The 25,388-nt window shown below is 35.5% G+C and overlaps 3 protein-coding genes across 5 annotated transcripts in view; 1 reads left to right on the top strand and 2 right to left on the bottom strand.

Moving 5' to 3' along the window:
• LOC106870168 (integrator complex subunit 12) overlaps positions 1 to 493 on the bottom strand; it is a 20,692-nt gene extending 20,199 nt beyond the window's left edge. Inside the window, exon 1 of the mRNA XM_052968236.2 lies at positions 327 to 493. Coding sequence (XP_052824196.1) covers positions 327 to 493 — 167 coding nt within the window. The remainder of the gene's footprint in view (positions 1 to 326) is intronic.
• Positions 1 to 11,526, top strand: part of LOC106870171 (protein Hikeshi) — a 14,580-nt gene extending 3,054 nt beyond the window's left edge. The window contains exons 1-4 of one of the 3 annotated variants that reach the window (XM_052968237.2): positions 642 to 2,152; positions 3,321 to 3,450; positions 7,456 to 7,560; positions 9,170 to 10,112. In XM_052968237.2, the coding sequence (XP_052824197.1) occupies positions 2,018 to 2,152; positions 3,321 to 3,450; positions 7,456 to 7,560; positions 9,170 to 9,483 (684 nt within the window). In that variant the 5' untranslated portion in view covers positions 642 to 2,017 and the 3' untranslated portion in view covers positions 9,484 to 10,112. Of the gene's footprint in view, positions 1 to 641; positions 2,153 to 3,320; positions 3,451 to 7,455; positions 7,561 to 9,169 lie in introns of those variants that run through there. The other 2 variants (XM_014916168.3, XM_089352832.1) reach the window with 2 other exon arrangements.
• Positions 9,700 to 23,883, bottom strand: LOC106870170 (splicing factor C9orf78). The gene is made up of 9 exons (XM_014916167.3): positions 23,752 to 23,883; positions 20,492 to 20,603; positions 19,631 to 19,692; positions 19,249 to 19,329; positions 17,738 to 17,803; positions 16,474 to 16,605; positions 14,777 to 14,913; positions 13,828 to 13,935; positions 9,700 to 12,094 (listed from the first exon to the last, which is right to left on the bottom strand). Exons 1-9 carry the CDS (start codon positions 23,853 to 23,855, stop codon positions 12,009 to 12,011), a joined length of 888 nt encoding a protein of 295 aa, XP_014771653.1. The 5' UTR covers positions 23,856 to 23,883; the 3' UTR covers positions 9,700 to 12,008.
• Between the last annotated feature and the right edge of the window lie 1,505 nt (positions 23,884 to 25,388).

The raw sequence follows: 25,388 nt of genomic DNA on the forward strand, positions 1-25,388 counted from the left end.
TGGATGAACTATGCAACAAAACTAGTCAATGTGCCACTACCCAACAATACTGAGAAAAAAAAAGAAAAAAGAAAGCAAGACACTGACTCTATGATGAATAGGTTCTGGGAAATAGTTCAACTACCAAGTTGTTCCATTCTGTGCCTGGCTTCTATCTCTTCCCCAACCGTCACTGTGAAACTAAAACTAGCTACCCATTATGAAGTTGCGGAAATTCAACAATTTGTCTCTGAGTTGAGCATCAAAGTAACAGATATTAAAGCTAAAATTAATACAGAATTGCACAACGAGGGTATCATATTAGAATGTTTTGCTTGCAAACCTACCTGCAGCTATTGCCCAATCCAGAGGCAATGCTAAAGCCACTGAATCTGCTATGCATGGTATAATTGCTGTTGGTGTATCTGAAGAAATATTTGATCCATGGATATTTGCTGACAATTCGTCCAAGAATTTGACAGTGTTCCTCAGCAAAAATGTTCTCCACCTTCATCAACCAGAACCCAGACAAGGCATGTGCATACTGATTAACCTCTGATAAGGCTAAGTGTGAAAATCAAATTGCTTATCAAAGTCACCCTGGTTTATCACCCAATATACACCCAAAGCTTCTTATTGTATCTTCCTTGAATCATGATTCAGTACCACATGTAAGTGTTACCTTACTCAATAATAGGGAAATATGGAAATTTGTCAAGTCTGGGGATACTAGCTAGTTTGAGGATACCAAACCAACACTGGGTAGCAATGGAAAAGCTCCAGAACAATATGTTATCCCATTAAGAGTGATGATAAGCTTAAATCCGGATAAAAATTATTGCTTTTGAATGCCTACACTTCTTGCAGAAGATTCACCTTTTTGAATTCTATGTTAAGAGTAAGGACCCTGATTTTATTACAGATACAGAAACCTGAGCATGTTCTTTTCTCTGCAATGATGTTTTTAGCATGGCTGGCTGCACCTTGTTTTATAAAGACTGTTTTAATTGCTGTGGGGTGGGTATGATTGGTCTATGTTCACTCGAGCTTTTTAGCAAATCCTTGTAATGATTTCAACTAATTGCAACAAGAAATATTTTTCTATGACAACTATATAAGCACTTATAATTCACTCCCAAACTACTGTTATGACACAGCTTTTTAACATCCTCAAAACTGCATCAGTAAAAACAGTTACTCATGTTTGCATTGCTGGTAATTTCAACTAGACGCAGGAGTGGCTGTCTGGTAAGTAGCTTGCTTACCAACCACATGGTTCTGGGTTCAGTCCCAATTGCGTGGCACTTTGGGCAAGTGTCTTCTACTATAGCCTCGGGTCGACCAAAGCCTTGTGAGTGGATTTGGTAGGTAGAAACTGAAAGAAGACCGTCGCATATATGTATATATATACATATATGTATGTGTGTGTATATGTTTGTGTGTTTGTCCCCGCAGCATCGCTTGTCAACCAATGCTGGTGTGTTTACATCCCTGTAACTTAGCGGTTCGGCAAAAGAGACTGATAGAATAAGTACGAGGCTTACAAAGAATAAGTCCTGGAGTCGATTTGCTCGACTAAAGGCAGTGCTCCAGCATGGCCGCAATCAAATGACTGAAACAAGTAAAAGAGTACCCAGAGATTAATTGAGAAACTTTTCACTGACCCCAAAATGTAAATAATTTCCTTGATTTAGTGCTGGATTCAAGCTGGTCTCAATTAATCAACTCCCCCACAAGAGATAACAACACTTTGGATCTACTATTTGTTTATCACTGCTCCTGAAAGTGTTATCAACATCCCTACTGAGGAACATTTAGATATCTCCAGTCACGCTATGTCCATTGCCAATCTGTGTCTTATTGGTTGAAAGGAAAGCTGCCACTATCATAAACTGCTCATTTCAACTGGAACTCTTACTGTTCTGTGTTAAAGCACCAAAATTGACTTGAACTTACAATTGCAAAGATGTTGATACTATCCTCTAGTACATTCTTAATTCAATCTGGGCTGCATGTGAAGTATCAGTGCTAATTCAACATGTTAGAAATCCAAAAAGTGCAATTTAGGAAACTGCAACAATCTACCTTTCCAAGAGAGAACAGCAAGATACTGACTGTGGATTACATAGAACAGAGAATAATAGAAGGCACAATAGCCAGCCATATCAAACAGGTAACTAAAAAGATAGTGCTTAAATTTGAACAGTGCTTAGCAACAAAACTAGAAAACAAAATGTTCTGGAAGTATACGCAGTCAAAACAGAGGCCTCATTCTCACCAGTTGGCTCCTTCCATCCCTATACAGATTACTGATAACCTCAAAGAGTGTGCTGAGCTTATTGCCAAATGCTAACATTTTTACTTTCGAAGATCCAAACGTACCACCTTCATACTACTAACACCAAATTCCATAAAATCTGTTGAATTTACTCCTACAATGTTGTGATGCCATTTTAAATATTGACACAATTCTCTGCAATCCATGTTCTGGAAGGAGTTATTTTTCTACTTTCCAAATGCAGTGACCTTCTGTTGCACCAGCTTTCGTTCCTCTTCTAATTCTACTTTAATAATTGTGTTACCTAGAACAGTGGAAAATTTCCAGTGTTATCCCCCTGATCAAAACTGGTAAATGTATATCACCTGTCAATTATCAACCAGTCAATCTCATTAGCTATACCGCCAAATTGATGGAGTTCTGCCAGAGAGACATCCTGGAACTCTCATAATCTTGTTCTTGAATGTTTTGTTTCTCAGGGCAATAACATGTTAATGCTTTGATATATGCCCACGAGATTATCCACCCTATTTCCAACAACTTTGCTTTTTTTAATTCATTATCTCTATCACCCATGGACATTCTTATAAAATCAAAAACAGTACAGCACCCGTGACTTTCAGAAACATTTTTCTTCATGCTCAGAATTGTCAAAGCATGGGTTAAAATACCCACATTGGTTGATTAGCTGTCAGGACACTACCCTTTGAAAATCTGTGCTTCCCAAAACTCACTAGCACCATTCCTGACATGCCTATACACCTTTATATATATATGACACTTCTTTCAGTTTCCATCTACTAAACCCACTCACAATGCTTTAGTCAGCCTGGAGCTATAATAGAAGACACTTGTTCAAGGTGTCATGCAGTGGGATTGAATCCACACCATGTAGTTAGCTGTGAATATAGTAATTATGAAAATAGATTTAATTATAATGCTGTTCTTTGGTGAGAGTGGGGGAAGGTCTGATTTTATCATTTCAGTTGAATAAATAATATTAAACTGTATATACTTTGGTCAGCTTCTAATTCTGATTCCAGAATTCTAATTCTGATTCCAGGTCCAAACAAACTGTGAACAGGTAACTGAAAACCAATTTCTGTTTAATATTTTGGAGTCTGAAAATATCAACCACATAGTAGTTTTCCTTACAGGACAAATTCCTTTTCCTGATGGTTATGGTGGAGCTGGTAAGATTGTGCATTTATTTTAGGTTTATTTGTGATTTTTGTGATTAAATGATTTTGATGGTTAAAATTTTTACATTAAATTAAAAACATTAGTTGAAGTCTTTTAAATATTGATCTTTGCTTTAGTAAAGTCTCATTGATGATTTTATTGATTTTTGCCAAAAATAAATCTCCATTGTCCTATTTATTACAAATTTGCTTGAAGTATATAGGTTTATTTGTATACTTGTATAAATAAATATATATAAAGCCATATATATTTATTTGTATAGTTATTATGTTTATAATATTCAACCATGTGGAAGATAAATCTGTATTATTTTAGATATGCCACAGTTGGTGTCAGTATCAAAATAAAAGTCAAAAATTCACAGTCAATGACATGATAGACCAATTACTACTGCTAAAGCTCTCTGTCTAATACTATTTTGGTTTGTAATATCAGCTTCAGAGTGATTAATATCTTTTATACAGCTTAAGATTATAGTAATCAGTGGTTTACTTACATTATATCAATGTATTGGTTTCTACCAATATATTGATACAATACAATATTGACACAACAATTACAAAGGGTGAAAGAAGATTTAGAGAAAACTTTCATACTTTAAAAAAAATTTCCTATTTACAATATATTGTCAATCATAATAATATTTGGTCTTCGATTGAATAAAATTAAAACTGCTTTTCTTTGTTAATCCCTACAAAAGTCTACTCCTGAGTGACAGACATAGTTATTTCTAACTGGTTCTGATACAGAAACAAAATTCCAGTAAAAATATTTCAGTAGAATTTCAATTTCATATTTGCAATTAAAAAAATCATTCAAAAATGATCTTAATTAATTTATGTAGAAATCAAAACGGCAAAGTTATCAGTTAGTTCAGTATCTGAAAGAGTATTTAAACACACACACAAACACACCCTCCATCTCTCTAGTGGTTTGTGTTAAGAGGGCATCCAGCCATAGAAAGCATGTCAAAGCTGACAGTAGAGCTTGGTGCAGTCTTGTGGCTCTCCAGCTCGCGTCAAACTGTCCAGTTGGTGCCAGCATGGAAAAAAACAGATGTTAAATAATGATAATGATATATATTTCATAAAATTTATATTGTAAAATTAACTGCTTTCAGTTTGACATTTATACAGAGATAGTTGAAAGTAACGATGTCTCCATGACAATACTTGGTAAGGTAAGGAATTTTGTAGCAGTCACCTGGAAGTGATAATGGTGAGAGGTGGTGGTGATGTGTTTAGTTGCTAAGGGGACTTAAGCATTTAGAACAATATAAGTGAAAGGAAAGACATAGATGAATCTGTTTGCTTCACTTATATTTAGCACAGATTCTATTTCCCTTCTCCCTTGAGGTCAGGCAAATTATATACATTGCTGACAATTACTGGTTGTGGATAGTTAAGCAGAAAATGGAAATATTCTGTGGTGAAAGAAAAGCTCTTAAATATATTATTCTTCAGAACACACTAATCTCTCTCTCTCTCTCTCTCTCTTCCTTTTTTTTTTTTTTTTTTTGACTGGAAAATAAATATACTTGGGTTTATGGATGTTAGGAAACACTTAAACTATTAAACTAAAATATTAGTATTTTGAGATGTGTGGGGGAGGGACAAGTTATCTTAGGTTTTTTTCATATTTTATATATTTTATTTCAGTCATTAGACTGCGGCCGTGCCAGGGCACTGCATTGAGAAATTTTAGTTAAATGAATCGACCCCAGTACTTTTTTTCTAAGCCAGGTACTTATTCTATCGGCCTCTTTTGCTGAACTGCTAAGTTATGGGGTCACAAACATACCAACACTGGTTGTTAAGCAGTGGTGGTGGATGAACATAGACACAAAGACACACGTAGATATATACATATACAGTGGGCTTCTTTCAGTTTCCATTTATCAAATCTACTCATAAGGCTTTGGTTTATCTGAAGCTATTGTAGAAGACACTTGCCCAAGGTGCCATGCAGTAGGACTGAACCTGGAACCATGTGGTTGAGAAGCACACTTCTTACCACACAGCCACTCCTAACAATCTAATGTATGCATATTTAACCAATAAGAAAAATGTTTAGTATGTTCAGCATAGCTTGCATTCCTTGGGTGAGTATCCCTTCTCTTTGAAATCTGTTTATCTTGATAGCTAAATGCATTGTTACCACCTCTCACTATCATCTCTCCCAGGTTACTGCTATAAAACTTCCTGCCATGCTACATTGGAGACATTGTCTCTCTCAATTATCTCTATGAGAGTAGAACAGAGACTATCCTTATAGCCAATGGTCTTTATTGCTGTTCTGAACCTCTTTGTAGGGAAACCCTTCCCTACACAGAGATATATACAACATCTTTAGCCAAGCATGTTTACCACTCAGAACAAATTCATGAGTAAGAATAAAGACCAATACAGGTTAGGGGAAACTCTTTAGTCCAATCATAGACTCTTGGTGCTGGTAACAATGAAATGTACCCTCTTTATCTTTTATAGTGGTTGTGATAGGATGGGTATCCAATTGTGTAAAAAGAGACAGGAACCAATGGAGACAATATAGTGTGGACTACTTTTTCAGGGTCGTTCTCTCTAGAGCCACCAACACAATAAAGTATATCCAATCTATGCCATAAAATAGTTTGTAAAAACTGCCCAAAATAAGGACATATCACACAAGACTGCAATGGATGGCAAGACAGAGTATGGGAAACGGCAAGATAAAGAAATGCAGCCAGGTCAAGCAGCAGGCTTACTTGTCTAGAAATTCTGTAGTCCTCTTCACATGGAACAATCTTTCTAGTGTTGGCAGCATGACAAAATGCACCTACTGCACCCTCTGAAGTAGTTGATGATAAGAAAGACATCCAGACATGGAATCCATGTCAAAAATAGAAGACACATGCAAGACAAGGACTCTGCTGACTACATCGTAGGTTTCCCATTTAAGAAGATAGTAATTTTTTTTTCTACTCTAGGCACAAGGCCCGAAATTTTGGGAGAGGGGCCAGTCGATTAGATCAATCCCAGTACGCAACTGGTACTTAATTTATCGATTCCAAAAGGATGAAAGGAAAAGTCAACCTCGGAATTTGAATTCAGAATGTAAAGACATGAAATACCGCTAAGCATTTCGCCCCGTATGCTAACGTTTCTGCCAGCTCGCCGCCTTAAGAAGATAGTAATTCTGAATAAGAACTGATACAAATCACGACAACCTATCCAACCCTTGCTTGCATGGAAAAAAAAAAATTATGATATTGTTTATTTTACCTGTATGTGAAATAATTTTAACTCTCTGTTTTTCCATTTTTTTGTTCAACAAATATTCAGTTACAAAATTTGTAGACTTCATTTCATTTCTACTTTTTAACATTGTATAATATTTATGACAACATACTCCAGTCTGATGCATTATATTGTCAGCACTAGTTGAATGCTGTCATACTTTGGCTGATGCTGCATGTAATATAGTACATTGCTCCACCTACAGGGTAGCAACATGTGGAATAAGCCGCTATAACTAAAGAACAAAACCATAGACTGACTTTACATGACAAATTATTGTATGGCCTTTATCACTGTATCAAACGGACTATCAGATGTTGTTATACACTACTGGTCACAAGGCACTTCCCTGCATTGGTATAGCTGTCAAATAATGTCATCCCATTGGCTAAGCAAGCAGGCCAATATTCCCCTTGATTGGAATGCCAGTCTGTCACAGGGTTAACCATTTACAGCTGAGTGGACTGGAGCATCATGAAATGAAGTGTTCTGCTTAAGAACACAACATTCTGCTGGTCTGGGAATCAAAACCATGATCACATAGCCTAGAAAACAAACAAATATTTATGAATGTTTTAACTCTATTAAGAATCTTATATTATTGTAACCTTGCTGAGAGACAGCCATCATCTTACCATTTGAAATATTTTGTGGTGGGGGTGTTTTTTTAAAATCTTTTTTTACCTTGTATAAAACTAGTTTTTATTTGATTATTTGCAGTATACTTTTCTTGGCCCAGTATTAGTGGACCCAGCTGGATTCTCCTTGGTCACATCACTAATATTAAACCAAGTGCCATCTTTAAAGTATCTAAATTAAAATCAAGTAAGTTTCCTTTTGTTAGTGGTCTATATTATTATTTTTTTCTTCACTGTTTTATATTTAGTATGTGAGAATAGTGATGGATATTTGCCTCTTTTAACCATGAAAACTGGAACCTGTTTCTCATCCAATTGAGACAAGTAGAGTTGTGTACCTCATTTAAAGCACTCATAGTGACTAATAAGTATTGAACTGAAGATGTGTGGTTAGTAGTCTCACACCTTCATCTCACAGCCATTGTACCTCTCTCATTAGTTCAATACATTATAAGAGAGCACTAGGGTTGATGTAATCAACTAGCCCCCTCCCCACAAAATTTCAGACCTTAAGCCTGTCATAGGAAGGATTATTTATATACATTATAAAGAGTAATGGATTGACAGAATCAAACTCCTCAACCACACACATATATATAACAGGCTTCCTGAGAAACTGATTTATGGAAAGATTTGTCCTCTTGCTTAATAGGAACAAATCTGTAGTTAAATATTTATTGTATGAATTCTTGTTGTTTGTGAAAGAATTGATTTATCAAAGCTGTATAGATTTATATCTTCGGATCTGTTCAGCTTCGATCACAGATTTTTTAAATATATTTTAAAAATGAAACAGTTTGAAACTTCATATACTGATGTAATTTCTCATGCTGAACATGGCTTACTTTCAACATTTTTGACAAAATTTCATATTTTAGAAGTTATTTTGTGTTAAAGTTGTCATATTTGGGTAATTTTAACCAATCAACGACGTGTAGTCAGCTGAAGAAAGTTACTGCTGTTTGCGATAGTAATCGAAGAGGAACAACTTCTGGGTCATTTCTACTGTGACCACTCTGTTCTGTTTTATGTTTGTTTACTGCCTGTGTTGCATTTTACATGCTTTGCTATTTTTTTTTTTTTTGGCTCTTGTGTCAGAGTAACCAGTAAACATCGAAGAATCAACACCAAGAAGGAAGAAATATTATTTACATATATTTATTCGTTTGCCTGACATGTAGTTAGAAATATAGCAGTAATTATAGTGGCAGTGACAAGTTCGCTCGCTGCTTGGTAGTTGATAGTATAGAAGTGGCTGTCTGCCAGTAGAGAGGGAAAGAGTAAGGAATGCATGGTGCTGACTAGAATAGAAGAAAGCTTCTCTTTTGTGTCAGCTATGACCAAGGAGCAGCACTTTCCCTATGACCTTCACTTGACATACGAATAGAACAGAGTGGTGACATTTAGTAGAGATGACCCAGAAGTTGTTCCTCTTCAATTACTATCGTAAACAGCAGTAGCTTTCTTCAACTGAATACACGTTGTTGACTGGTTAAAATTACCCAAATACAACAAATTTAACATGAAATAGCTTCTAAAATACGAAATTTTGTCAAAAATGTTGAAAGTGAACCATATTCAGCATGAGAAATTACAACCAGTATCCAAGTTTCAAACTGTTTAGTTAAAAAAAAAAATAATTAAAAAATCTGTGAGCGAAACCATATAGATCCATATTTTCTTTATCTGTTCAAAATGTGCTTGTTATAGCATCTTAAGTTTATTATTGTTTTTGAAAAGACTTTACTTCTCAACATACTTTTTGATCTAAATTTCTTTCCTTATTTTTATTTCAGCGGAAGCATCTCTAAATCCATTTGGAGTTATGGCAAGTCAACCAGTAAATGTATCACAAATTGGAATATCTGTTGAACCACTTCAAGACTTATCTCAGCAGACACCTGCAACATCTGCAGCAGTGTCAAACCTTGAACCATTTATGGATTTCTCAAAGAAAATGGTTGAAAATTTGTTCAATTTTGCTTCATCGTTTGCTTGCAAAGCTCCTATGAATCCATCCGAATCATATATTCCATTTAGTACTCTTGAAAAATGGTACAGTAACTTTCTTCGAAAGATGCAGCAAGATCCATATTTCTGGCGATCGTAGTATTGTATCTCCTAGCAATTATAAATTAATTTAACTTTTTATATTATTGCTACTGAATTCATTTTATCTCTTCCCCACCCCCATTATGGCTGCAAAATGTTTTGACAAGAATAACGCAAGAAAATTTTAGCTTCCTTAAATTTAATTTTAATTTGTTAAGCTTTAAAGCTTAATACATTTGAAAGGTCATCAGTAAATAAGTTACTAAAACAAGGAAACAGATAAAAATAGGTGTTTATTCAGTTGCAAGCTTTGCTATTGTATGGGACATCATTTTCTTACACGTTTACTCTTTTCTAAAGACCAATCTACTCTTAACAGAGTTAACTACCATTTCATCTATTTCTTTAATGACACCAGTTTCACACGAACTAGTCATTTAAAAAAAATTTTTTTTACTCATGTCACGTTACTTTCTTAAGAATAACTTAAAGTCTCTAAATGTCTCACCCAATACTTTTTTGTTAAAAAAATCCAATTGTGATTGAAATCAATAGTACACATTAATGCTGGGAGATAAAGTTTTGTATGACTTTTGACATACTGCATTCTAAAAGGCTCCTTAAAACTATATTTTATAAAGTTTGATCCTATTCATCTAATAAACAGAAATTTTTACACCATGTTAACTGGGAGACTTAAATGTACTTTTTGTTTTTAAATTTAAAAAATATGTTGTTGATTTGGTTACTTGTTATCAGGTGTCAACTACTAATGCTGACCTTTCTGGGCATTTGAAAGCATGCATTTTTAATGTGCTCTTACTGCTTACTCTTGTGCAACTGCTATATATGAAATCTTCCTCTTTCAGCACGTCTGTGACCTCACTGCATCTTTTGTGTCCATAGTTGACATTGGATATTTGATATAGAGTTCCTACCTACTCCTTTTCTGCATATTATGCTTGGCTTCTTTCCAGACGGTGGTAGAGTTCTGTTTTCTCACCTACTAACTAAAGCTTTTGTCCTGAATATGTTTACTCTTAAGTCTCTTGATTCTAGGCACAGCCTCCACATTCAGAATTTTTCCTCTAATTCTTCAACTGATTCAGATATTAAAAACTAGCATACAACAATTCCAATGGGATGCCTGTCTTGAACTTCTCATTTGTAATCTGGTGGATTATAATAAACAAGCAGACTACAAGCCAAGCATTGATGGACATCTGCCTTTATGCTAATTTCATTACTGAACTTGTTGGCTGCTCTCCTTCTGTTGACAGCAACCCTGTACATGGTTTTTCGCAACTCTCATATGCCATTTTTTTGCATCCTGTTTTCTTAGTGGCCACCAAATTGTAGTTGTATCTCACAGAAAAAGGTATCGGTAGTTTGCTGTACTGGTACAAACCTGAACTGCATCACATTTAAGCTAATTCTTCTCAATAAATTGTGCTATGAGTCTCTCTGCTATTTTCATAGACAATTCTTTCTAGGATATCTCCTTTGCCCTTGTAAGAGTTGACAATGATACCACTGTGCCAGTTATTGGGGATGACATCTCCCTGTACTACTCAGTTGACTATGTGAGTATCCTGCTTTGCCAGACATTTTCAACATCTTGACAACTATACCTGATGGTTCTGCTTTTCACCTTCCCTTCATATCCTTGATTGTCCTTTTGATTTTATAGCTAATCTCTCTGCTGGGTCTGTTTGGGTTAATCCTCACTCTGTTCTATGTATTCTCTTCATTCAGCAACTGCTCGTATAGCATTTCTATGCCTCTTTCTTCTCGGAGTCAATAAGAGCTAATGCAGTACTATAATTATGTATACACTTTTCACAAGCTCCCTTCTGATTTACATTGCCATTGTTTTACAATTCCAAACATTCAAACTTCACAACATAGAACCTTCACAGACTTCTTACTTTCAGCTTCTCTCCTTATTTGTTATGTGTTATTTAGGTACCTGATATTGTTCACTGCACCCCTCCCCTTCTTTCCTATCTTGTCTTTTACGGATCTCTACCACCATGTCACACTCTGCCTATTTTGGAGCCTTCTGTTGTGTCTGGAATATTAAATGCTTCAAGAATTGACATTTTTTTGTTTGTTTTATTAAATACTAATGAAGAAATTGAATAAGCAAAATATTGCTCTTATTCTTAACACTTCAATATTAAGTTTAAAGTCTACTAGAAACATTGCTTTGTATTTTATTATTGGATAAAACACTATTTTTCTCATAAACCTAGAACCTTGAGAGAGAAAAAAAGTTATGCTAGTTAATATTTGTTGTTTTACTTCTGCTTAAAACAGCTAAGTTTTAAGTTAAAGAATAAAATACTCTGTTTACAAATTTACTGTACTGGAACTGTGTAAGAAAGGATATCAATTATATAAGACATATTTCATGAGTAAATTAACATATTTAATAAGTTGTAAATTTAGATGAATATTTATCTACAGAAATTATCAAAAGTTTACAACGAATGTAGATGAACATCTCAGTCACATGAGTTGTGAATGATGTTAGGCCATCAAACATACAGAAAGAAAAGTTTTCAAATGTTTTATGTTTGCTTAATAACGTCTCATTTGTTTCTTAAATCTTTCATAATGGAAGTCATCGGTTGCCTTTTCCTCAGGTTCAACTGTAACTCTTCTAGCTGTAAAATAGAATACAAGAGAAATGTTTACAATAAAATTAGCTTCAATAAGATTTCAGACAATCATTTATGCTATTTGTATCTGACATTGTTTGATAGTTGTGTCATTGTCATACAAGCAGTGTCAGTCATTTCCAATATTCTGCATAATCATGTCTGATCATAGGCAAATATCTTGCATGGAAACAACTGAGTGTTGGTTACAGGATGGGCATCCAGACGTAGAAAATCTGCTTCAATAAACTCTAACCCATGCAAGCATGGAAAAGTGGACATAAAAATTATATTGATATATGTTTGATCAGAGCCCTTAGCCATCTCTAATCAGACAGGCCTATAATCAAAGGTATTCCAGCCATAATCATTCCATCTTTTTTTGTCAGACATAATGTGTCAAAAACTATATTCTCTTGTGTATCCTCTTTTAAGATTTAGCTGTTATACTTAGCAGGCTGAGCAACCACACACACAGATCCTTTGCAGGTGTTTGTATTCAATTTGCTGGAGAGTTGTGTGATAGATACACTGCTTAGAGAAAAGCTAACCATATTCAATTTATCTTTTAAAATTGCAACGCTTCACACTTAGAAAAGTGAAAAGTTATATTTTCACACTAAGTGATAGAAGAAAATAACAGACATGAAGAACCAGGTGAATACCTTCAACTGGAAGTTTGTTCCTGATTCATCATCATCATCGTTTAACGTCCGCTTTCCATGCTAGCATGGGTTGGACGATTTGACTGAGGACTGGTGGAACCCGAAGGCTACACCAGGCTCCAATCTGATTTGGCAGAGTTTCTACAACTGGATGCCCTTCCTAACGCCAACCACTCCGAGAGTGTAGTGGGTTCTTTTACGTGCCACTGGCATGATGGCCACAAGATTATTATTAGTCAATAAAACAGAGCTTAAATTTACAAAGAGGACTTCAAATCTTCCCTTTCCTCCCTATTTTTTCTTTCTTTTGTTCAATGTTTGTACAGATTCTCACTCCTCCACCACATAAACAGAAACTATATTTTATTCATATGAAAAATAGGATCAGTTCATTTTTGGTAGAAAGTACACAAGATTCTCTCTTTATGTGCCATGCTTATTGGCATTGATAATCATGAGCTTTCATGCCATCTTGTTCTATACACAACTTTGCATGTTGTTGAGCTGGTTTTTTCTGAAGCCAACTGCTAATGTTATCTATATCTTCTTTCTCTATCTTCCCCAACCTATTTTTGTTTTCTTTTTTTCTCAGCTGTCACAAATGCTTTCTAACCAACAGTCATAAAAATCATTTGTTCATATACAGTAATTGGTCCTGCAGTGTTTTACTTGCAAAAATTTGATTAAAAAAAACAAAAAAACATTCCCAATGGCTCAGTTGAGTTAACTGTAAAATAGACACCACAGTGAGATATAATCCATTGTTGGAGTCAACAGAACCTCTGTAAATGAGGGTTTCATTAGCTCACAGAGCTGAGCTTAAATTGTTCCATGAATATAAAATAGATATATAAATATAAATAATTATAGAAATTTACTAATGTAGGTATCCATTTTATCAATGTTATCTCACACATAAATTATCTACCAAAATATCAATATTTGCCATTCCCACATACTTTATTATTTAACTAGCTTCATAATGCTATGACCCATCTAACCAGTTTTATTAAAATTTTATTTAGCTCTTACACAGATATCATTGTATGATAAAATAAATGAATTACAACTCACATTTTTTATCCATTTCACCAATTTTCTCAGCATCTCCCACTCTGAGAAGCTTTGGTTTCAGAAGCAAATGCTTGTCTTTTAATCGAGGTCCACTTTCTTCAATTGTAACTATAAATAGAAACAGGAAAAAAAGCAGAGAATGACAAAATATGGTTTTAAACATTTCAGTGTTTATATAATATTACCAATACTTTAAGCAATTTCCATAAAATAACAAATGTTTGTGCATAAAATAAACGGAAATTAATAATTCTTCATTCATTGCTGCTAATAATTTTGGTAAAAGACCAATTGTCACATTCCAGGGTCTTTTGCCTGCTTAAAAAAAATATTCATATGACATCATGCAGGTGCAGACATACCAGTATTATTAAGATTGCTTGCCACCTAAATGGTTTCAGGTTCAATCTCATGGCATGGCACCTTATATTATAGCTCAGGGCCAACCAAAGCCTTGCCAGTGTATTTGATAGATGGGAACTGAAAGAAGATCATTGTGCATGTGTGAGTGTGTGTTTGTGTCTTGACACTGTGTGACAGTAGTAAATGAATGTCGCTGTGATATTCATTCATTTCCAAATTTTCTGTGAAAACGTGTCTGGCCATGGCGAAATATTACCTTGCTTGGAAATAGGTGATGGTGGGTGACAGGAAGGACATCTGGCCATCAAAAATCTACCTCACTGAACTCCATTTGATAAAAAGTGGACATTAAAACGATGAAGACATACATAAACATTCTATTACTGTTAAGCAAGGAAACCTGAATAGATACAGGTTTTAAAAAGCTCAACATAGAGGAGATTTTTGAAAAATATATAGTTACTGATAAAAAACAAAAAAACAAGTACAGAGCAAATTAATTAAGGCAGTCACTCATACTTTAGTCATGCTGAAATGAGAATGTAAGAGGAAAAAGATAAACAAAGAAGTAACTTTAGATATTTACAGCGATTGTGTTGTACAAAATTCACAGCCATATTTGTAGGAACAAATTCAGAGACTTCACTGTCTTTCTTCTTCATCATTTCTTGAACAAGCTTCTGTTTGGCATCTTCTGTATGTTCAATGTTTCTAATTTTAGCACTGTAAAAAATAATACAAGTGAAATACTGGTTTCAAATTTTGGCATCACACCAGCAAGTTTGAGGGAGGGAGTAAGTTAATTACATTGACCCCATTGCTCAGATGGTACTTATTTTATTGACCCCGAAAGGATGCAAGGTAAAGTCAACATCAGTAGGATTTGAACTCAAAACATGAAAATGGATTAAATGCTGTTAAGCATTTTGCTCGGCATGCTAACAATTCTGCCAGCTCGCTGCTTTATGCAAGTGAAATATTAACAAAAGAGATAGTTATATTTAAAAGGCGCAGTAATAGAACTGATTTTGTTATCTAAGGATTTGATTTACAGTGTCTTTCTTTCTTTTTATTTAATAAAGAAGTACTGTCTTGAGTCTGAGGACTAACAAGGGCCACAGTTTCCATGGCATACAAGTGACTCAAGGCACAAAATTTCTCCAGAACAGGATGCTAGTCCATCACATGGTTATCCTTTACAGCTGAGTGGACTGGAGCAATGTGAAATGAAGTGTTTTGCTCAAGAACACAATGCACCACCCAGTACAGGAATTGAAACCATGATCTTGAAATCGTGAGTACGACATGTAAACAACTGGGCCATGTACCTTCACTTAGTCAAGAAGCACCAATGTCCTTTTTTTCAGAGCCCCTAAGATTGGCAAGAAGAAGAAAAGTTATCTCTAAACTAGAAACACAGCATGAACGCTAGCTACAGAATGGACCCTATTAAAGGCACCCAAGAGCCAGGTCAGGTATGAGGGTATGTGCATGTCTGAGTCAGTGTGAATGTTTACATTCTGCACTGAGCTGAGGGTTGGTGTCATCTGTTGATATTTCCAGGTCAACAAATTGTCCAGTGGTTCTGTTCTTTTGAAGATGAGTGGAACAAAAAATCTCTTACTAAAAACCAGGAAAGAAATAGTGACAGAAAGGCCATCCAGGTAAAAACAATGCCTTGATAATATGCTTTCATTTAACCTATGTTGCAATGGAAAGAAAAACATGCATAAAATGAGCACAGGAGTAGGTGTGTGGTAAGTAGCTTGCTTCCCAACCACATGGTTCCGGGTTCGTTCCCACTGCGTGGCACCTTGGGCAAGTGTCTTCTACTATAGCCTCGGGCTGACCAAAGCCTTGTGAGTGGATTTGGTAGACAGAAACTGAAAGAAGCCAGTCGTATATATGTATGTGTGTGTATATGTTTGTGTGTCTGTGCTTGTCCCCACAACATCGCTTGACAACCGATGGTGATGTGTTTACGTCCCCATAAGTTAGTGGTTCGGCACAAGAGACTGATAAAATAAGTACTAGGCTTCCAAAGAATAAGTTCTGGGATCGATTTGCTCGACTGAAGGCGGTGCTCCAGCATGGCCGCAGTCAAATGACTAAAACAAGTAAAAGAAAGAAAGAAAGAAAGAAAAAAAGGATCTCAGAAATTCATGATAAATATACTAGACTCATGATTACAAAGAATAACTTGATAGGTATTTCAAGGAAGGCAGTTAAATTTTCATTACAATATATATATTTATATATAAAGAATTTAAATTTGCCACATACTCAATTCCAAGGTCAATTTCTGGAATCCCAGACAGCATCTGATTTGACAACATGTCTTCACTTTTCTTTGTAGATGATTCAACTTTTAGGTTTTCAGGAAGTTGGTAAAGTGCATCTTCTGCATGAGCTTGTCTGTTGAAAAAAAAATTAAAGATTAAATTGAAAGTAAAATGACAACTAGAAATTTATAAACCACTAAAATAAATTGTGATAAATAATTCTAAAATTATCACAATTCTTAAAATAAGCTTAGATACATATCTACTGACTTTAGCCCTTTGCTCAAAATGGTGTCTAGGCCATTATTGAGTTCTTCCCATTTTATACATTGTCTTGATGTTCTTGAGGGAAAGCCTTCCTCTCTCTGATTATGTTGGTTTTGAATTGCCATTGATGCTTCTGTAACTTTGTTTTCTCTAAAGTAGAGGTGTTGGCCCTACACAAACCCATTTTGACCTATGGGAAGAGGGGGTTCATATTAGTCTGGCCTCTGTTATTTGACCTGTCCAACACAGGAGGAGCCCTTCTAGGAGATTGCACTCTTCTGGTATAGCTCTCAGTGATGTCAACACCACAAAAAGGACAAGACCTTGTGTTGGAAGTCAATCTCTAGCTTACTTGATGTAGTTCATGAAATTTTTATTACATATATTATAATTAGAATGATAAGCAACAAACAACTTTTCAAATATTTTCATATTTAGAACAACAGGAGCAGATGGGGCTGTGTGGCAAGAAGTTTGCTTCTCCACCAGTGCTGGATTAACCATTAAGCAAAATAAGCACATGCTTAGAGCATCAAGGGAAGGGGGACTCCACAGAAATGGTAAATGGTTTACGGTACAAAAGAAATCACTTTAAACTTGCTAAAAAAATATTCAAAGTGGTTTATATGACCGGAAATATAATTTCGAAATGTTTATGGTGTCATAGTAAGGATCTGATCAAAGCCTTAACAAATAAAAAGAAAGTGGGACAAAACTTTTCAAAAACAAATAAAATGGAAGTCATCGGCAGCGGCAGCTGTCGTCATCATCATCATCATTATTGTTTAACATCCGTTTTCCATGCTGGCATGGGTTGGATGGTTCGACTGGAGTCTGCAAAGCCAGGAGGCTGCACCAGGCCAAACATTTTCCATCTTACTATTGGTTTTGTTTCATTTTGAAAAGTAAAACTATTTTATAATTTTGTATTGTTATCAAGTTGGTGCCCCAGCATGGTCACAGTCTAATGACTGGAACAAATGAAAAAAAAAAATTACTTCTCTTGGCTTTTCTCTGTAACATGCCCTTTCTTCTTGGCCAATTCTTCCTCTACATATTTTAACCTATCAAAAAATGGAAAAAGAAAAGAAGGTACAAAAGTAGCTAAAAAAAATATTTCATTTTCTTTAAACCCTATAATATTACTGCATTACAGTTTTCAAGTGACACAAGCAAAAGAAATTGTTAATCCTTTTCTTACTATATTTCTTCATTTCGACTAATTTTGAAAATGATGAAGAATTCATAAAATAACCCAATTATTATTAAACCAGGGTTTGGAACATAAATTAACATGGAATTTTGATTGAAGGTTTTAATTTAGATCACTTTAAAACAGGAAGCTTGTATCATGAAACAAGGGGCAGTCTTGGGCAGGTTAATAAAAAAAAGGGTTAAAACATTTCATATCCATTTTTGAAATATCTGAGTGCAAGTGAAGGTACATACGTACATACATACATTCATACATACATACATCTCACCTGTTTAAAATTTAACCTGATGATGGTGGATTATTATATCATTGTCATCATCATCATCGTTTAACGTCCGCTTTCCATGCTAGCATGGGTTGGACGATTTGACTGAGGACTGGCAAGCCAGAAGGCTGCACCAGGTTCCAATCTGATCTGGCAGAGTTTCTACAGTTGGATGCCCTTCCTAATGCCAACCACTCTGAGAGTGTAGTGGATGCTTTTATGTGCCACCGGCACAAGGGCTAATCACATGGTACTGGCATATTATGATGTAATCTTTTATGACTGCATTAAATACACAAAGTTCTACCAAAACAGCTGTCATAAATTTTAAATGCCATTTATGTTTACTTCATATACATATACATATATATATATATATATATATTTAGTAGTTAAAAAAAAGGCGCATGACTCAGTGGTTAGAGTGTTGGGCTCACAACCATGAGGCAGTGAGTCCAATTCCCAGACTGAACTTTGTGTTGTGTTCTTGAGCAAGACATTTTATTTCACATTGCTTCAGTTCACTCAGCTGTAGAAATGAGTTGCAATGACACTGATGCCAAGTTGTATCAGTCTTTGCCTTTCCCTTGGATAACACTGGTGGCATGGAGAGGGGAGGCTGTTATGCATGGACGACTGCTGGTCTTCCATAAACAACCTTGCCTGGACTTGTGCCTCAGAGAGGAACTTTGTAGGTGCAATTCCATGGTCATTCATGACCAATGGGGGTCTTTACCCTTTGCCTGTTTTAGTTAAAAAAGGAGAAGACAAAATATTTCAGCTCTTTTCAGACGTCAAATGCATTATTTTGGACAAAAATGTAATCAAGATAGAAACAGTAAATACAAGATTGAAAGCCTTGCAATATTTAGCTTGATCCAGCAAACATCTGCCTATAGATGTTCAAATTAAGTGTCAACTACACTGACCTTAGAAGTGTGGTAGGTCTTAAAGACCACTGGCACTGCCATTCTTCTTCTGACTAACACACATGCACACACACAAAAAAACATTAAAATAATGCTTACATTTCTGCATCTTCGTCTCGAATGTTTGTCTCAGCAGCAAAAGCTGTTCCTATTGATTCTATATCACCTCCTTGCAGTGATCTGAAGATGAAATGTATAAATAATCACTCATATATTACCATATTAGTTATTAAATTATTTTAGTTTGTAGTTTGCTCTGGTAAAGCAATAATAATTAAATCATTATTGGAATAAACACTATTTTGATAAAATCAATAAAATAGTTAAAAAGTACTAACTCATCATTACTCTATTGCTCAAAATATATAATTCATTTTTTTCTCTAATATAACCAATGAAACCAATATGAACAAGTAAACAAAAATTAATCAATTATAAGCATTTCTAAATACAGATTGACATAAAATGAGATTGTGCTTACACACTGTTCTTTAAAGCTTTCATATCAACAATTCCACCAGTTTTCATTTTGAACGGGTCACTCTGGAAATGCATGGAAAATGGTGATCAATTTCTTAAAGACCTTTACAAATTATCAAACATTTTCAATGAACAAATTCCATAAATATGTTATGCTATGTGTAAATATACATATAAATTAAATACCAACTCAATGAAACTGATAACAAAAATATCATTTGACTTACATACCTATTTGACTTTGTTTTCAGATTTCTAATGGTTGTATGGTTAAGAATTTGCTTTGAAAGCACATAGCTTTGAGTTCAGTACCACTACACGACACTGTGAGAAACTGTGTTCTATAGTCTCAGGTTGACCAATATGAGAGAAATTGGTAGGTAGAAACTATACAGAGTGTTGTCATATATAAGTACATATGAATGTATGTAGGTAGGTATGTATGTATGTACATACATGTGTGTGTGTGTGTACGTGTGTGTTGCCATCTGTATCTTGACATTGAACATTTAACAGAGACAATGTCATTACTAATAGGGCAAGGCTAATCATTGTTGGTGTCTATAATAAGAGCATGTCTAACCATTCAATAGTTTGTTACCAATCCTTACTTAGAAATGAATAAGGATTGGCAAAAGGAAAGACATCCAAACATAGAATTCTGCCTCAGCGATTCTCATCTAATCCACGTTAGCGTGGAAAAAGCTAACACCATGACAATGGCCTCCTTCTCAAATATTCAAACCAGAAAATGTTTATTCATAGATATTTAACCAATGATGGGAAGATGAAAAAAAAAATAAAAATAAAAGAAATTATTAAGAATATTTAAAAGAATAAATAAGTAAACAGTTACACATACAGCTTCAATTTCATCCTTTTTTGTACTTTTACCAAAGGCTAAACTGGCTGCATTAACTCCTCTTGGTTTTTCTCTCAATTTCTGAAGCAATTTTATATCAATCATACTGCTTCTGCAATAAAATCCATGTAACATTTCTAAGTGAATACCACAGAAAACATTTAAAAAATATAATTACATAGTGTTTGTGTGTATATGTTGATATGCATGTCAAAAGCTAAAAGAATTATATTTTCAGTTGGTATTTTTGTATTTTCTTAGTTTTAAATTTTTATCCGATTATTTAATATTTTCCTATTGGTGCTTTATGTTTTACTTGGAGTAACAATGTCAGTTGCAGCATCAATATGTCAAGCCCTACTCAGACTCACCCTCTGGATGAAAATATTTGTTTTAATGGTCCTACACAGAAACTCAGCTTGAGAAGACCTGTTGAGGCAAGCGAAAGTGAAATCGTGATGGCACCTGTGCCCTGGCACATGTAAGGACATTCGAGCGAGATCGTTGCCAGTGCCGCTGGACTGGCTCCTGTGCAGGTGGCACGTAAAATACACTATTTTGAGCGTGGCTCTTGCCAGTACTGCCTGACTGGCCTTCGTGCCGGTGGCACATAAAAGCACCCACTACACTCTTGGAGTGGTTGGCGTTAGGAAGGGCATCCAGCTGTAGAAACTCTGCCAAATCAGATTGGAGCCTGGTGTAGCCATCTGGTTTCACCAGTCCTCAGTCAAATCGTCCAAGCCATGCTAGCATGGAAAGCGGACGTTAAACGATGATGATGATGATGGTACTTTATGTTTTACTTGAAGTAATAATGTCAGTCGCAACATCAATACGTCAAGTCCTACTCAGACTCACCTTCTGGATGAAAGTATTTGTCTTAATGGTTGTTGCTGTTTAGCCCCAAATAAACCTGATCAAGCAAACCTATGATCAAAGGCATTCTGGTCCTTACCCATCCACTCTTTATTCAGACAGTGTATCTAGGACTGCATTATAAAATGGGTAATTTCATTTTTTAAAACAGTAGGGTTTGATTTGAGAGAGATTTTGCTGCTTTTACTATAAAGTTGAGGTTATGTCATTACAGTTAATATAATGGGATTTTGTTGTCTTTTTTCTTTTCTTTTTTTTTTTGAGAGAGAGAGAGAGAGAGAATAAGGACATTGATAATATGTTTCTCATTGGCAGGAAATCTTTGCAGCATTTACTCCTTTTTTAAAAAAGATAAGCATTACAACACAAATATGAAATTTTGGGGTATCTATTTTAAATGTCAATAACGGGTAACCAAAACGAAAGATGAATCTATTTTTAGTGAGGAACAAAGAAGAGATGCACCACCACTTCAAGCAACGCCAAAGTGTTACATTCCAGGTGTGTTCAATGAATCATTAAAAGATTTAGCTTAAAAATGCTCACAACTTTCCGGACAACCTAATATTTCTAAAACTGGCACTCCATGTTACGACGATGAGGATTCCAGTTGATACTACATGTGAAATTAACATGCAAGTGGCTGAGCACTCCACAGTCATGCATACCCTTAACATAATTTTCAGGGTGATACAGAATGTGACGTGGTTGGCCCTTTGAAATACAGGTACTACTTATTTTTGTCAGCAGAGTGGACTGGAGCAATATGAAATAAAGTGTCCTGCTCAAGGACATAGCATGCCACCAGGAATCGAATACACGACCTTATGATTGTGAACCGATTGCTTTAACCACTAAGCCACGTACCTTCACACTATTTCTAATATCAAATTATATTAGCATAATATTTAATGAAAGATTGCAACAAGAAACTAAAATAAGATGCTTAGTGACATTTTATCCATCCTTACGTTATGAGTTCAAATTCTGCTGAGGTCGACATTGCCTTTCATCCTTTTGGGGGTCAATAAATTAAGTACCAGTGAAACACTGGGGTCGATATAATCGACTAGTCCCCTCCCCACAAATTTCAGGCCTTGTGCCTGTAGTAAAAAGGATTATTATTATTATTATTGCTTAGTTAGGGGAAAGATTAGTATGCATAATTTCAGGACTGATGGAGTGAGAGGGAGAACTATTCTCAAAAACAGGGACCGGCCGCAAATACCTATGTATTACGAGGCACTGTCATGGTATTAGCTGTCAGAAGTGAAAGTAGAAAAATCTGACAAGGAACGTTACTGCTGGTTTGAGTTGATTCTTTGGCTACTGACAGCTAATACCATGACTGGCCGGAGCGAGCTATCTGTCTGTCTCTCTCTATCTATCTATCTATCACTCGAAAGTTATTGGAACAAATTTGACACCTATATCCATGCGTTTGAAATCACACAGAGTATAAGGGTACTACTAAAGCAGAGTGGTCCCGAACGCGCAGTCGCGCGTCCGCGCTAGCTAGTCGTGAGTGGTCGATCCTATTATTTTTAAACTTCAAACTTCATTTGTTTTCTATTTTGATAAATTCTCTGTTGAAAATTATATTTTTATATTTTAAATAATTTGCAATTTCAGAAAATATATATTAAATTTGCGTTTTCTAATTTGATAAATTCTACGGACACAAACAGAGGTGAACGAGTGATAGATAGATAGATAGATAGAGAGAGAGAGAGAGATAGAGAGATAGTGAGATAGACAAACAGACAGATAGATAGCTCCGGCTAGTCAGTAGCCAAAGAATCAACTCAAACCAGCAGTAACGTTCCTTGTCAGTTCTACTTTCAATTCTGACAGCTAATACCATGACAGTGCCCAAATATATGTATATATTTGTGTGTGTGCCTGTGTTTGTCCCACCAAGCCCTATCTTTCTCCATTCCTAAACAGTTGACAGCATTCCTAGTGATCAGTCACATTTACGGAAACCTCATCTGGGAGCATCTTTGTGATCGCTCGACCTGTTTGAAATAGCAGCCAACGATTCTCAAACTATATAATGCATTTTTAAATACATAGTAGCGCAAAAAGAATGAGATGCCCAAAGTTGAATATGCCTTTGATTATAGATATGTTCAATCTGCAAGCTTAGAACTAAAAACATTTCGTTAAAGTATCAAGAATACATGTACATGTACTCTGCAATTAAATAACAACCTCCACGGACAGGTTAATTTACATTTTGCTAGATAATAATTCGCATAAATGTATAAATGCCATAGGGAGACGAATATATACACACGAGAATTATTTGGTGTTTATAACTTCTTGTAAGCTTTCGAATAATTACATCCCTAAGTAAAATATAAGATACTTAATAGGCTTACTTAATTTGATCCGTATTCCCAGATTCAGCATCTTCATCAGCACTTTCGGATGACGATGAACATCGCCGTTTGCGAAAATTACGTTTTTGTTTACTAGAAGACATGTTAATATTTCTAATTTAACTTATTGACAGAAGATTGACTTCAATTCTTGCGGTGTCAGCAAATCTCAATTCCTATTGTATATATGATCCGCAGTGGAGGCACAATGGCCCAGTGGTTAAGGCAGCGGACTCGCGGTCATAGGATCGCGGTTTCAATTCCCAGACCGGGCGTTGTAAGTGTTTATTCAGCGAAAACACCTAAAGCTCCAAGAGGCTCCGGCAAGAGTTGGTGGCGAACCCTGCTGTACTCTTTCACCACAACTTTCTCTCACTCTTACTTCCTGTTTCTGTTGTACCTGTAATTCAAATGGTCAGCCTTGTCACACTCTGTGTCACGCTGAATATCCCCGAGAACTACGTTAAGAGTACACGTGTCTGTGGAGTGCTCAGCCACTTGCACGTTAATTTCACGAACAGGCTGTTCCATTGATCGGATCAACTGGAACCCTCGACGTCGTAAGCGATGGAGTGCCAACAACAACAATATTATCCGCAATTCCTTTACTTGAATTTTATTTTATTCTGTTTAATGTAGCCTGTTGACATTGACTATAAATAATAACAGAAGAATTACAGAACAGTTGTTCACGGACTGTAGTGGGATGCATGGATTGTATAATCACTGATATCGCAAAGACGTGTACTAGAAAGAGCTAGGTCAAAAGGAGAAAACGTAATATAGTTCAAGATGCATAATGCCAGAGAAAAAGACAAAGCAATCATGATCGGAAAACTTTGATCATAGGTCTGCACAGTCGGGACTGATCTGGGACTAAACAGCCATAACCCACAAAAAGCATTCCACGTGATATACAATAGTAAACTGTTGGGTTGATAAAGCACTATTCTGCGTTTAAGAATGTATCATCTTCACAATATCTGTAGAGTCTACAGAACACTACAATTGCTTAAAAGTTTAAGGAATATCAATCTTATGGACTACTTTTAAGGATGAATTAACAACCAACTCAATGAAATAAGTCCACAGACTACAATTAAATACAGTGTCAACTTAAATAAACAATCACACAATTTATGTTAGCACAACTTTTATAAAAACTAGACTACCCGTTACCCGTTAGGTCACCGTGAAAGTTTGAGTTTCCCTGTAACGGAGTTTTGTTTTATGGGGGGGGGGGGTTCCATGTTATTTCGCTTGCTTTCAACGAACGTGACATCGAAATCACGCATAATCGGCTCCTTTCCCCAGAAAAAAAATATTTGGTTGCTATTTTTTGTATGCTCTGCTACCACGTAACAGGTATGTATTTCGGGTCCTTTATCGCAAATAGTTGTTATGTGATGGCAGGGCGTGCTAGAAATAGCAGCCAAATCTTTGGAGGTGAGATATGTTGAATGCACACGAAAGGAACCTGAGGTTACAAATAAGTCTTTTACGAAATATTTACCGTATTTTTAAACTTATTTTCACTTTAAAATATTTTGCCCATCATAATGTGTGTAATGGAAAGGTTAGAGTTTCTTCCCTTCCAGGGTTAAATTCTTTTGGAAGTATTTTCCATTATGCACTAT

The sequence above is a fragment of the Octopus bimaculoides genome, chromosome 5 (assembly GCF_046866305.1).
Source record: "Octopus bimaculoides isolate indiv1 chromosome 5, ASM4686630v1, whole genome shotgun sequence".
Taxonomy (NCBI): domain Eukaryota; kingdom Metazoa; phylum Mollusca; class Cephalopoda; order Octopoda; family Octopodidae; genus Octopus; species Octopus bimaculoides.